The 13,282-nt window shown below is 48.4% G+C and overlaps 1 protein-coding gene across 1 annotated transcript in view; it reads right to left on the minus strand.

Moving 5' to 3' along the window:
• USP50 (ubiquitin specific peptidase 50) overlaps positions 1-12,915 on the minus strand; it is a 49,319-nt gene extending 36,404 nt beyond the window's left edge. Inside the window, exons 1-5 of the mRNA XM_063596497.1 lie at positions 12,410-12,915; positions 7,645-7,839; positions 6,669-6,864; positions 4,130-4,345; positions 1,791-1,933 (exon numbers count right to left, since the gene is read on the minus strand). Coding sequence (XP_063452567.1) covers positions 1,791-1,933; positions 4,130-4,345; positions 6,669-6,864; positions 7,645-7,839; positions 12,410-12,462 — 803 coding nt within the window. The 5' untranslated portion in view covers positions 12,463-12,915. The remainder of the gene's footprint in view (positions 1-1,790; positions 1,934-4,129; positions 4,346-6,668; positions 6,865-7,644; positions 7,840-12,409) is intronic.
• Between the last annotated feature and the right edge of the window lie 367 nt (positions 12,916-13,282).

Raw genomic sequence — 13,282 nt, forward strand, 5'->3', positions numbered from 1 at the left:
TAATGGTATAGACAAGAGAGCTCAGAAATGGACCCACAAAGATATAATCAACTGATCATTGACAAAGGAACAAAGGTAATACAATGGAGAAAAGATAACCTTTTTCAATAAATGGTGCTAGGACAACTGGACATCTACGTGAAAAAAAAAAAGAAGAAGAAGAAGCCACACACAAACCTTACACCCTTCACAAAAATTAACTCAAATGGATCACAGACCAAAATGTAAAACAGAAAACTACAAAACTCCTGGAAGATAACACTGGAGAAAATCTAGATAATCTTGTGTTTGGCAATGACTTTTTAGCTACAACACCAAAGGCCTGCTTTACAAAGGAATTGATAAGCTGGACTCCATTAAAGTCAAAATTTTCTGCTCTACAAAACACTGTCAAGAGAATAAAAAACAAGCCATGGACTAAAAAAAAAAAAAAAGACACATCTGGTAAAGAACTGCTATTGAAAATATACAAGAAACTTGGCCAGGCACAGTGGCTCATGCCTATAATCCAAGCACTTTGGGAGACCGAGGTGGGCAGATCACCTGAGCTCAGGAGTTCGAGACCAGCCTGGGCAACATGGTGAAAACCTGTCTCTACCAAAAAAAAAAAATAAGAATTAGCTGGGCATGGTGGCGGGTGCCTGTAGTCCCAGCTACTCTGGAGGCTGAGGCAGGAGAATGGCTTGAACCAGGGAAGTGGAGGCTGCAAGAACCGAGATTTCACCACTGCACTCCAGTCTGGGTGACAAAGCGAGAGACTGAAGAAAAGAGGGGAGGGGAGGGGAGGGAGGGGAGGGGTGACAAAGCGAGAGACTGAAGAAAAGAGGGGAGGGGAGGGGAGAGGGGAGGGGAAGGGGAGAGGAGAGGAGAGGGGAGGGGAGGGGGAGGGGGGGAAGGGGGAGGGGAGGGGGAAGGGGGAGGGGGAGGGGGAGGGGGAGGGGAGGGGGAGGGGAGGGGGAGGGGAGAGGGAGGGGAGGGGGAGGGGAGGGGAGGGGAGGGGAGGGGGGGAGGGGGAGGGGAGGGAAGGGGAGGGGAGGGGAGGGTCTTAAAACTCAGCAATTAGAAAACCAACAACCTGGCTGGGTGTGGTGGCTCACGCCTATAATCCCAAAACTTTGGGAGACCGAGGTGGGTGGATCACGAGGTCAAGAGATCAGACCATCGTGGCCAACATGGTGAAACCCCATGTTTACCAAAAATACAAAAAAAATTAGCTGGGTGCAGTGGCATGCACCTGTAGTCCCAGCTACTTGGGAGGCTGAGGCAGGAGAATTGCTTGAACCTGGGAGGTGGAGGTTGCAGTGAGCTGAGATCACATCACTGCACTCCAGCCTGGCAACAGAGTGAGACTCTGTCTCAAAAAAAAAAAAAAAAGAAAGAAAGACAGAAAAAGAAAAGAAAAGAAAACCAACAACCCAATTTTTAAAATACGCCAAAGACTTTAACAGACCTTCATTGAAGTATCTTACCAGGGACTAGGGGGAGCAGGAATGTGGAGTTACTAAAGGTTACAGAGTTTCTGTTTGGGTGAGGAAGAAGTTTTAGAAATAGTGATGACGGTTGCACAACATTGTGAATAATTAATGCCAATGAATTGTATGATTAGAATTGCTAAAATGGCAAAGTTTTGTGTTATGCTGTATATATTTTATCACAATTTAAAAACAATAATGTAATATACCAAATATCATTGAATTGTATACTCTAAATGGGTGAATTATTGGCATGTGAATTATATCTCTATAAGGCTGTTCAAAAATATGTGCCCACAAAAATGTAAAAATCCATACCTTTTTAGGTGAAAAATAATTATTTTTGGTGCTTTGGAAATACTGGCCCTCACAGCAGTTTCTTGCTTGGTTTCACAAAAGGAGCAGTGAATTTCGTTGTTCCAGGTCAGTGCGTCTTGTTGAAAAAAACATTGGAGACAGTCCTGTTAAGGAAAAAAAGGATTTGGTGACCAAATTGGATCAACTGCAACCTGCGCTCTCTGTTTCTATTGGAACTTTGCAAATGCCGTGGAAATGTAGTTCTCAGTGCTTTTCTCAAAGTCAACAAATCCAGAAGATAACAGTCTCACTAGCTGCAGCCAGATACCTGTAAAATCCACCTAGAAGGTGTTTCTTTCTTGTTACTGAGATGGATTTGAGTGCCTACCTCACTTATAATCTAGAAATCAGGTTTTTTTGGTTTTTTGTTTTGTTTTTTTTTTGAGATGGAGTCTCGCTCTGTCACACAGGCTGGAGTGCAGTGGCATGATCTCGGCTCACTGCAACCTCCACCTCCCAGTTCAAGCGATTCTCCTGCCTCAGCCTCCTGAGGAGCTGGGACTACAAGTGCGCACCACCAAGCCCAGCTAATCTTTATATTTTTAGTAGAAATGGGGTGATCTGCCTACCTTGGCCTCCCAAAGTGCTGAGATTACAGGCATTAAGCCACCACACCCAGCCTATACATCACCATTTTAACTTTTCTGGTTTTTTTCAGAATAATACTGATTTTGCAATTTTTTTTTTTTTGAGACGGAGTCTCCCTCTGTCGCCAGGCTGAGTGCAGTGGCACGATCTTGGCTCACTGCAACCTCCACCTCCTGGGTTCAAGCGATTCTCCTGCCTCAGCCTCCAAGTAGCCGAGACTACAGGCGCGTGCCACCACACCCAGCTAATTTCTGTAGTTTTCATAGAGATGGGGTTTCACCATGTTGGCCGGGATAGTCTCGATCTCTTGACCTCGTGATCCGCCCGCCTTGGCCTCCCAAAGTGCTGGGATTACAGGCTTGAGCCTCCATGCCCAGCGACTTTGCAGTTTTCACCAGTGAAATCAGGCAGCTGCTTTATGCTATTCATCTCATTGCTAAAATGATCCGGTGACAAAAATGACTCTCAGGGTTTAGGGGTGGCCCATAATAAAGATAGCAGAACAGGGATAAATTAGACCCCATATCCATAGGAGAGATCCTCAGTGTGGCCAGCTCCGTGGTTCTGCAAACCATTAACTGGAAGAAGAAGAAGAGCGCAGATTTTGTCTGCAGAGGACCCACTAGCACCTTACTTAGAGTGTCTGGAATTTCTTTCCAACAATCTTTAGCAGTTTGAGCTGAGAAACAAAGCCCAGTGCTGAATAAGTAATAGGATTCTATTCTCCAATTCTGGTAGGTAAAACTTTTAGCAATAAAATGTGCTTTCGTAATTTAGGAAGAAAAAATGTAAATTTGCATAATTCTGCAAGAAAACTTATTGCTGTCTGCCCCTTGTTTGCTCCTTATTGCTGGCTGTCTTCTACTGCCACCCACCCCATGCCCACATCCCCAGTTACAGATTAACTTTTGGCATTGTGGTGAAGAAAATTTGAGAGGTAAACCAAGGCACTAGATTCCATTCTCTCTTTCCAAAACATTTCACAACTTTAGTCCAAAATATAAGAGCTCAAGACTAAGTCTAGAATGTTTTATATCTAGTTCCCAATCTGGGCCTTACAGACCTCTGGGGTAAGGGAGGGTCATAAACTTTTTGCAAGAAATTATAAATTTCTTTTATGCACAAATCTACCTCAATAGACTGAATAAACCCCACTATATTTCCAGTTTTACAATCAGGCTATTTCGTTGAGTACATTTAAAAATATGATTGAATTCCTAGGAACTTTTGGCCAGTATGTCCCTATAAAAAAAAATACTGTCATCATGGACTTCCTCTTTCTTTTATTTATTTATTTACTTATTTGAGACAGAGACTCACTCTGTCGCCCAGGCTGGGGTGCAGTAGTGCGATCTTGGCTCACAACAACCTCCGCCTCCCGGGTTCAAGCGATTCTTATGGCTCAGTCTCCCAAATAGCTGGGATTACAGGTGCCCGCCACCATGTCCAACTAATTTTTGTATTTTTAGTAGAGACAGGGTTTCACCATGTTGGCCAGGCTGGTCTTCAGCTCCTGACCTCAGGTGATCCGCCTGCCTTGGCTTCCAAAAGTGCTCGGATTACAGGCATGAGCCACCGCGCTCAGTCTATTTTTTTTTTAATTAAAGTTATAAAGCCGTCTCTCATACTAAACAAATGTAGGAAACAGCCCCGAGAAAATCCAGGGCTGAGAGTATAGCGAGACAAAGTGTCCAGGAATACTGCATTCCTACCCGAAGGGAGCATGCATATTTGGATGGAATGGGGAGTGAGAAGACAGTGAAGACTTCGTTCTTGTAGGTGCATTTCTCACACTTTAAACATACGATGCTATAATTGAGCTGCTCTTCAAACAGCTGGGTGATGACGGATGTCTCAGTGGTAATCCACTTCCTGCAGCATCTCTGAGTAGATCCTTTCTCATATGGTCTTCTCCGGGAGTAGTGGTACTGAATCAAGGAGCAAATTTCACCCAAATTAATTATTGGTTATTTAAAAAAGACTGTGGCAACATGGTGAGATCCTATCTCTATAAAAAAAACCAAAAAATTAGCTAGGCATGGTGGCACACATTTGTGGTGCCAGCTACTCGGGAGGTTGAGGTTGGAGGATCAGTTGAGCCTAGGAGTTTGAGACTGCAGTGAGCCGTGTTAGCACTACTGCACTCCAGCCTGGGTGACAGAGTGAGACCATGTTTCCCAAAGAAAAGGAAAAGTTTTCAATAAAATGACTGATTTTTTTTTTCTATCAGAATGAGACATTGCTACCAGAAACCACTTAGTTTTGGATTCAGACAATAGAGTAAGATATCCTTGAAAGTATATATATCGTGTGATTTCTGATAATTCAGATATTTTCCCTTTAGATGAAACAGAGGAATGATGACACTCTAACTCTGGTAAAACATATACCCATGGCCCCATAAGCTACCAGCCTTGGGAACTAGTTTTTTCTGGAAGGGGGTAAGTAAGCTAAATTAGCATTAGTTCACTCAAGCAGATCTAAAGGTAAAATATTAAGAAATCCAATCTTTCCTGTCTCCAGTCCCTTCAGGTTACATTCTGCAGCCTTTACTCCTTTAACTTCTAGAAAACACTTTTTTAAAAGAGCAAATCTTGGCCAGGCATGGTGGCTAACATCTGTAATCGTAGTGCTTTGGGAGGCTGAGGCGGGAGGAGTTTGAGATCAGACTGGGAAACATAACAAAATCCTGTCTCTACGAGGTTAATTGAAAAAAAAAAAAGATAAGAGAGCAAATCTCAAATTTCTAAGGCACCCTGGTAGAACTAGCCTTGTGGCCTGGTTTGGATCCAGCTCATACTCAGCAACAGCATTTCTGGGGCACACCCTGAATTTTCAGTGATTTAAGAGCCTCAGTGGAGTATACATTTTGAAGATGCGTTAGCTCCACAGCTGGCTCTAATTTGGGGCTGTGCTCAGCATTCCACTTTTGCTTGCTCCTTTCATCACACTCTGCTGCCAAAGTCTTCCACCCTGACAGTAACTTAATTCCCCTAATTCCTACTTTGATCTTGGGAAACAGAATGCTGTTTGTTTCAGATTGGCTGTAGAAGAGGACACAGGTGATTTTTACTGCCCACTCACCTCTTTTCTTAAAAAAGTGCTGCCATGAATACGTTTTTTTTTTTTTTTCCTTTTCGTTGTTGTTTTTTTTTTTTTTGGAGACGGAGTCTTGCTCTGTCATCCAGGCTGGAGTGCAGTGGCATGATCTCGGCTCACTGCAACCTCTGCCTCCTGAGTTTAAGCGATTCTTATGCCTCAGCCTCCCGAGTAGCTGGGACTGCAGGCGCCTGCCACCACGCCTGGCTAATTTTTGTATTTTTAGTAGAGACGGGGTTTCACCGTGTTAGCCAGGATGGTCTCGAACTCCTGACCTCAAGTGATCCACCCACCTTGGCCTCCTAAAGTGCTAGGATTACAGACGTGAACCACAGCGCCTGGCCATGAGTACTTTTTTATTACTCTAAATGAAAAATGGAACTGAGATCTGCCAATGAGAACAATTAATAGCTATAGTTTGCAACCTTTATGCTAACCATTCCCTGGGTATTAGAGGTGCAGTGAGGTAATGTTAGCAGAAGGACGTTGCATAAAGTCAAGGACACATTTTCAGAGAATGTGGGTCTCAGACCAAGGCTAACGGCAGTGAGTTTTGTAAATAAAGGCAAAACCTCTAGAGTAACTGATGATTTCATGTTTAATGAAATGTATGTCCTAATCGGTGATGAACTCAGGTTAGGCATGTTTGGTATGAGGATGAAACTTTGTAGTGCGTAGATCTGTTGCTTAATCTAATATCAAGCTTAATATTTTCATGGATTTGTAGGTCCCAAGAAAATTTAAGCTATAAAGTTCTATATGTTATTTCTCATGAGGAATATATTTTGCACTTTTAAAAACTAGTCCATTCAGCCTCTGTTTACAAAGAAAAGTAGATTAGTGTTTCCCACGCCTGGCTGACCACTGGAAATGCCAAGTAAGCTTTCCCAAAAGACATTCTAATTCATTACCCTTGGAGGATGTGCCTTAAAATCTGTGTTGTAAAATCTTCCCAGATGATTCTGATGACAAGTAAGTTTGGTAAATACAGCTACACATTCAAATACTAACTTGGATGTTCTCCATGGGACACCTAGCACAGTGCTTGGCACAAAGTAGACAATATTAATTGAACAAGTAAAATAATGAAAAATGGAAGCTGCTGATAAAGGTTCAGGACTATCCTATTTCAAGGTCATTAACTCTACTTACCTTTTTTAGAGCTTCATAAAGTTCATTTAGGACACAAATCAAGAATTCCTGAGCATCTTGTTGCATCTTTTTCGTAAATGCTGGGTAGAGGTTGCCAAGAGCTGACCAGAATATTTCTGGTGAGACACAGTCTGAGTCTCCCAGCCACATGTCTGTCATCAGGTAGGCAAAAGCAGTGGCAACTTCACTGCAATCGCTTGGAAGAAGAAAGGGATATGTTTCTGGCTGATTTAATGAAAAGAAGGCACCTAATCACCCAAGCTTAGGAAATTAGTCTCAAAATGGAAGAACGTGGTGTCTCATGCCTGTAACCTCAGCACTTTGGGAGGCCAATGCAGGAGGATAGCTTGAGCCCCCAGAAGGTCGAGGCTGCAGTGAGCTGTGATCATACCACTATTTCACCCCAGCTTGGGTGACAGAACAAGACTGTCTAAAAGAAAAAAAAGGAGGCCAGGCTCAGTGGCTCACACCTGTAATTCCAGCACTTTGGGGGGCCGAGGTGGTAGGTTGGGAGGGGTGGATCACTTGAGGTCAGGAGCTCAAGACCAGCCTGGCCAACATGGTGAAACCCCGTCTCTACTAAAAATACAAAAAAATACAAAAATACAAAAAAAATTAGCCAGGCATGGTGGCGCGTGCCTGTAATCCCAGCTACTCAGGAGGCTGAGGTAGGAGAGTCGCTTGAACCCAAGGAACAGAGGTTGCAGGGAGCCAAGATCGCACCACTGCACTCCAGCCTGGGCAACAGAACGAGACCCTGTCTCAACAACGACAATTAAAAAAAAAAAAAGGAGCTGCATTCATTTCTTGGTTGCCCTTCCCACTTTTACTTACTCTAGCGTGTTATCTGGGAAGCTACAACCTCTACTGACTTGTTTGTTTATCTCTTAATAGGGATTCCAGAGTTCCTTCTCTAACCTCATCTGTGGGGAAGTGGGGGTAGGGGCTGGGCTGCAGGGAATGCAAATGGTCTTACTTTTGCAGAGCGGTGATATACTTTCCGGTGAGAAAGTATTCCACCAGCGGCAAGATGCTGCAGAGACACTGTAAGATGGCATTCACGCAGCATGTGTTGCCCAAGTTCCACAAGCCAGTGACACCCTGAAAATGGGGCTGGTTCCCATCAGCCTCCTTAACTGGAAGGGTATCATAGTAATCTGTGCACTCTGCACTGTGTTGGTGCCACATGGGAAGAAAGGGTTTTGAGAGAACAAAATATGTACAAATGACAATAAGCCTCTCTTAATATTATGAAATAAAGAAGAGTTCTTAATAAGACTTCCTCCAAACACATTCCCTACCAAGGACAGGAAGTATTGGAACTTGGAGTCTAAAATTGTATTATGGCGGAGCATAGTGGCTCACACCTGTAATCCCAGCCCTTTGGGAGGTCAAGGTGGGAGGATTGCTTGAGGCCAGGAGTTTGAGACCAGCCAGGGTAACATAGTGAGATCTTGTCTCTATTACATAAATTAAATTAAATTAAATTAAAAACAAAATTACATAACTTAGACCAGAACTGTGAACAAGTACCTGAAGCCAAATAAGACAGATAAAAATTTCTTTCTAAAACTAAAGCAAGACAACTGACAACTTGCTGGGCAAGTAATTAAATTATTATTATTATTAATAGTTAATAAAACAATAGCTATCAGGTAGTGAGCCTGGCACTATTTAAGTACTTAACATGCATTTTCCCATTAAATCTTTCAACAATTGCATAAGGTAGGAACAATTATTTTTACATCCCATTTTACAGATGAGATGTCAGGTTTAAATGATGTAGTCATTTACTCATGGGGTGTGTGGTGGTATGTAAAAAAAGGAATATCCACCTATCTGTTTACCTCCCTCCCTCTCTCCCAACATACCTATCCATTAAGATATTTGGATTTACATATATTAAGATTGTCTATATATATTAAGATTGTCTATATATGTGATATATATGTATAAATTTGTATATATATGTATGTATGGCATATATATTGAAGGCATAATATATACACATTAAGAGCATGAATATATATATCTTAAGAGCACACATATGTGTATATGTGTATGTATATAGCTATATACATATAAACACACACACACACATATACACGGAGAGGAGAAAGAGCACAGACTTTGTAAAAATATAGATCTTAGTTTAAATCCCAACTATGCTGTTTATTAATTATAGGATCTGGGATTCTATGTCCGTTTCTCATCTATAAAATAGGAATAATATCATCTGCCTGATAGGATGGTTGTGAGGATTATGCAGGTATCATGCAAGCTACTTGACACAGGTTCGTCTAAATGACAACTGAAAAAAAATTTTTTTTTTTTCTTTTTTTTTCTTTTTTATTGATCATTCTTGGGTGTTTCTCGCAGAGGGGGATTTGGCAGGGTCACAGGACAATAGTGGAGGGAAGGTCAGCAGATAAACAAGTGAACAAAGGTCTCTGGTTTTCCTAGGCAGAGGACCCTGCGGCCTTCCGCAGTGTTTGTGTCCCTGGGTACTTGAGATTAAGGAGTGGTGATGACTCTTAACGAACATGCTGCCTTCAAGCATCTGTTTAACAAAGCACATCTTGCACCGCCCTTAATCCATTCAACCCTGAGTGGATACAGCACATGTTTCAGAGAGCACAGGGTTGGGGGTAAGGTCACAGATCAACAGGATCCCAAGGCAGAAGAATTTTTCTTAGTACAGAACAAAATGAAAAGTCTCCCATGTCTACCTCTTTCTACACAGACACAGCAACCATCCGATTTCTCAATCTTTTCCCCACCTTTCCCCCCTTTCTATTCCACAAAACTGCCATTGTCTTCATGGCCCGTTCTCAATGAGCTGTTGAGTACACCTCCCAGATGGGGTGGTGGCCGGGCAGAGGAGCTCCTCACTTCCCAGTAGGGGCGGCCGGGCAGAAGCGCCCCTCACCTCCCGGACGGGGCGGCTGGCCGGGCGGGGGGCCGACCCCCGCCCACCTCCCTCCCGGACGGGGCGGCTGGCCGGGCGGGGGGCTGACCCCCCACCTCCCTCCCGGACAGGGCGGCTGGCCGGGCAGAGGGGCTCCTCACTTCCCAGTAGGGGCGGCCGGGCAGAGGCGCCCCTCACTTCCCCGACGGGGCGGCTGGCCCGGCGGGGGGCTGACCTCCCCACCTCCCTCCCGGAGGGGGCGGCTGGCCGGGCAGAGGGGCTCCTCACTTCCCGGTAGGGGCGGCCGGGCAGAGGCGCCCCTCACCTCCCGGACAGGGTGGCTGGCCGGGCGGGGGGCTGACCCCCCCACCTCCCTCCCGGACGGGGCGGCTGGCCGGGCGGGGGGCTGACCCCCCCACCTCCCTCCCGGACGGGGCGGCTGGCCGGGCGGGGGGCTGACCCCCCACCTCCCTCCCGGACGGGGCGGCTGGCCGGGCGGGGGGCTGACCCCCCCACCTCCCTCCCGGACGGGGCGGCTGGCCGGGCGGGGGGCTGACACCCCCACCTCCCTCCCGGACGGGGCGGCTGGCCGGGCGGGGGGCTGACCCCCCCACCTCCCTCCCGGACGGGGCGGCTGGCCGGGCGGGGGGCTGACCCCCCACCTCCCTCCCGGACGGGGCGGCTGGCCGGGCGGGGGGCTGACCCCCCCACCTCCCTCCCGGACAGAGCGGCTGGCCGGGCCGGGGGCTGACCCCCCCACCTCCCTCCCCGACAGAGCGGCTGGCCGGGCAGAGGGGCTCCCCACCTCCCAGTAGGGGCAGCCGGGCAGAGGCGCCCCCCCCCACCTCCTGGACAGGGCGGCTGGCCGGGCAGGGGGCTGATCCCCCCACCTCCCTCCCGGACGGGGCGGCTGCCCAGGCGGGGGGCTGACCCCCCCACCTCCCTCCCGGACGGGGCGGCTGGCCGGGCGGGGGGCTGACCCCCCACCTCCCTCCCGGACGGGGCGGCTGGCCGGGCGGGGGGCTGACCCCCCCACCTCCCTCCCGGACAGAGCGGCTGGCCGGGCCGGGGGCTGACCCCCCCACCTCCCTCCCCGACAGAGCGGCTGGCCGGGCAGAGGGGCTCCCCACCTCCCAGTAGGGGCGGCCGGGCAGAGGCGCCCCCCCCCACCTCCTGGACAGGGCGGCTGGCCGGGCAGGGGGCTGATCCCCCCACCTCCCTCCCGGACGGGGCGGCTGGCCAGGCGGGGGGCTGACCCCCCCACCTCCCTCCCGGACGAGGCGGCTGGCCGGGCAGAGGGGCTCCTCACTTCCCGGTAGGGGCGGCCGGGCAGAGGTGCCCCTCACCTCCCGGACGGGGCGGCTGGCCGGGCGGGGGGCCGACCCCCCCCCGCCTCCCTCCCAGACGAGGAGGGAGGACGCTCCCCACTTCTCAGACGGGGTGGCTGCCGGGCGGAGGGGCCCCCCACCTCTCAGACGGGGCGGCTGCCAGGCAGAGAGCCTCCTCACCCCTCAGACAGGGCGGCCGGGCAGAGACACTCCTCACATCCCGGACGGGGCGGCAGGGCAGAGGTGCTCCCCACATCTCAGACGATGGGCGGCCGGGCAGAGACGCTCCTCACTTCCCAGATGTGATGGCGGCCGGGAAGAGGTGCTCCTCACTTCCTAGATGGGATGGCGGCCGGGCAGAGACGCTCCTCACTTTCCAGACTGGGCAGCCAGGCAGAGGGGCTCCTCACATCCCAGACGATGGGCGGTCAGGCGGAGACGCTCCTCACTTCCCAGACGGGGTGGCTGCCAGGCAGAGGCTGCAATCTCGGCACTTAGGGAGGCCAAGGCAGGTGGCTGGGAGGTGGTTGTAGCGAGCCGAGATCACGCCACTGCACTCCAGCCTGGGCGCCATTGAGCACTGAGTTAACGAGACTCCGTCTGCAATCCCGGCACCTCGGGAGGCCGAGGCTGGCGGATCACTCGCGGTCAGGAGCTGGAGACCAGCCCAGCCGACACATCGAAACCCCGTCTCCACCAAAAAAACACGAAAACCAGTCAGGCGTGGCGGCGCACGCCTGCAATCGCAGGCACTCGGCAGGCTGAGGCAGGAGAATCGGGCAGGGAGGTTGCAGTGAGCTGAGATGGCAGCAGTACCGTCCAGCTTCGGCTCGGCATCAGAGGGAGACCGTGGAAAGAGGGGAGAGGGGAGAGGGGGGAGGGGGGAGGGGAGAGGGGAGAGGGGAGAGGGAGCTCTATCTACCACACAGTCCTTCTCTGAATATGAGTCGGTCCCGAAAAATTTTTTTAAGTGATTGATCTAGGATGTCCTTCCCAGTAAGCTACAGGATTAGAGTGTTCATGTGAATTGCCCAGACCTGCCTGCACAGAGAGAACACTGAGGGTTCCGAAGGGGACCTCCTCTCCCTGCACAGAGCTTCCTCTTATAATTTTTTGTATTGTGCCAGGCAGCCTGGTATCTATGTCCTCTCGGATTTTTCTTTCCATATATTGTATCTAAAGTTGGGGCTCCGTGAGACAGTGACCTTACCTCATACATACTTTTAAGTACAGTTATGCCAGTTTGAAAAGTGTTCACTGTTATAAGAATGGTCATTTTCACTTTTACTCACTGATACCACAGGAGGTCCTAGACTGTCACCCTTTAGGAAGGACATGTATTTATTGCCAAGATATTAGGTACAATCTTCTTTCCTTTCCGGGGACCTTCCATGGGTCACACCTGGGAGAACCCTCCTGAATGCAGTGTGTGTCCCCTGACTCCTCTGAGCTTGACTTTCCCACCACTGGGCTAATCTAGAAAGCTGTAGTAGATCAAGGCTCACAGGACATGGTAGATACCGAAGTCATCTGCAGGGAGAGACGGCTGAGAAGTCATTTTAATGGAACCACGTTGGACTTTCGCTTCTATTCAGGAGCTACATCTATTCCTTTCAACTTCATTTCTCTGAGTCTGTTAACGCTGGCTTTTTGTTTTAAACAATTGATACGCTCCTCTCTCTTCCAGTAGCTGCAAACTGATTTTCACCTGTATCAGGCACCACTCCAACTTGGATTTTCCATACATCATAATCCTTTCCATTCACCTTCAAGATTCTAGCATGTTGCCATGAGACACTGTTACTGGGTTGTCTGAAATGTTTTAGAAAGATTAGGCTCCAGAGAATGAACTACACATATAACCTCTCTTCCTTCTTCCATCACTCAGTTTCTCTTGTGTATATATATATTACACACACACACACACACACACACACTTACATGTGCACAAATATTTCCCGCCACTGAGTTAGTGGACACTACGGCAACCCTGCCTGCTCTGGGCACTCATTCCCCCTTCCCAGCGACTACACCACACCTAGGAGCCCTGAGGGAATTTCCTCACCCCGGGGAGCGAGGATTTCCACTTCTATTCAGGAGCTAGATCTATCCGGACTGAATACCGGATCAGAAAAAAAAAATTGCCATAAAAGAACATTATGGGAACGATTGATGAAATTTGAATATGGATAATATGCAGATAGTTTTTTCTATTAATGTTGAATCTTCTGAATTTGATAAGATTGTACTGTGTTTATGCAAGGGGATGCCCTTGTTCTTAGAAAATACACACTGAAGTTTTTCGGGGCACAGGGGCATGATATATGCAACCTATTTTCAAACGGTTCAGGAAGCACACAGGCACAGGAGGACAGGAA

This window comes from Pan paniscus, chromosome 16 (assembly GCF_029289425.2).
Source record: "Pan paniscus chromosome 16, NHGRI_mPanPan1-v2.0_pri, whole genome shotgun sequence".
In the NCBI taxonomy this organism is placed as follows: domain Eukaryota; kingdom Metazoa; phylum Chordata; class Mammalia; order Primates; family Hominidae; genus Pan; species Pan paniscus.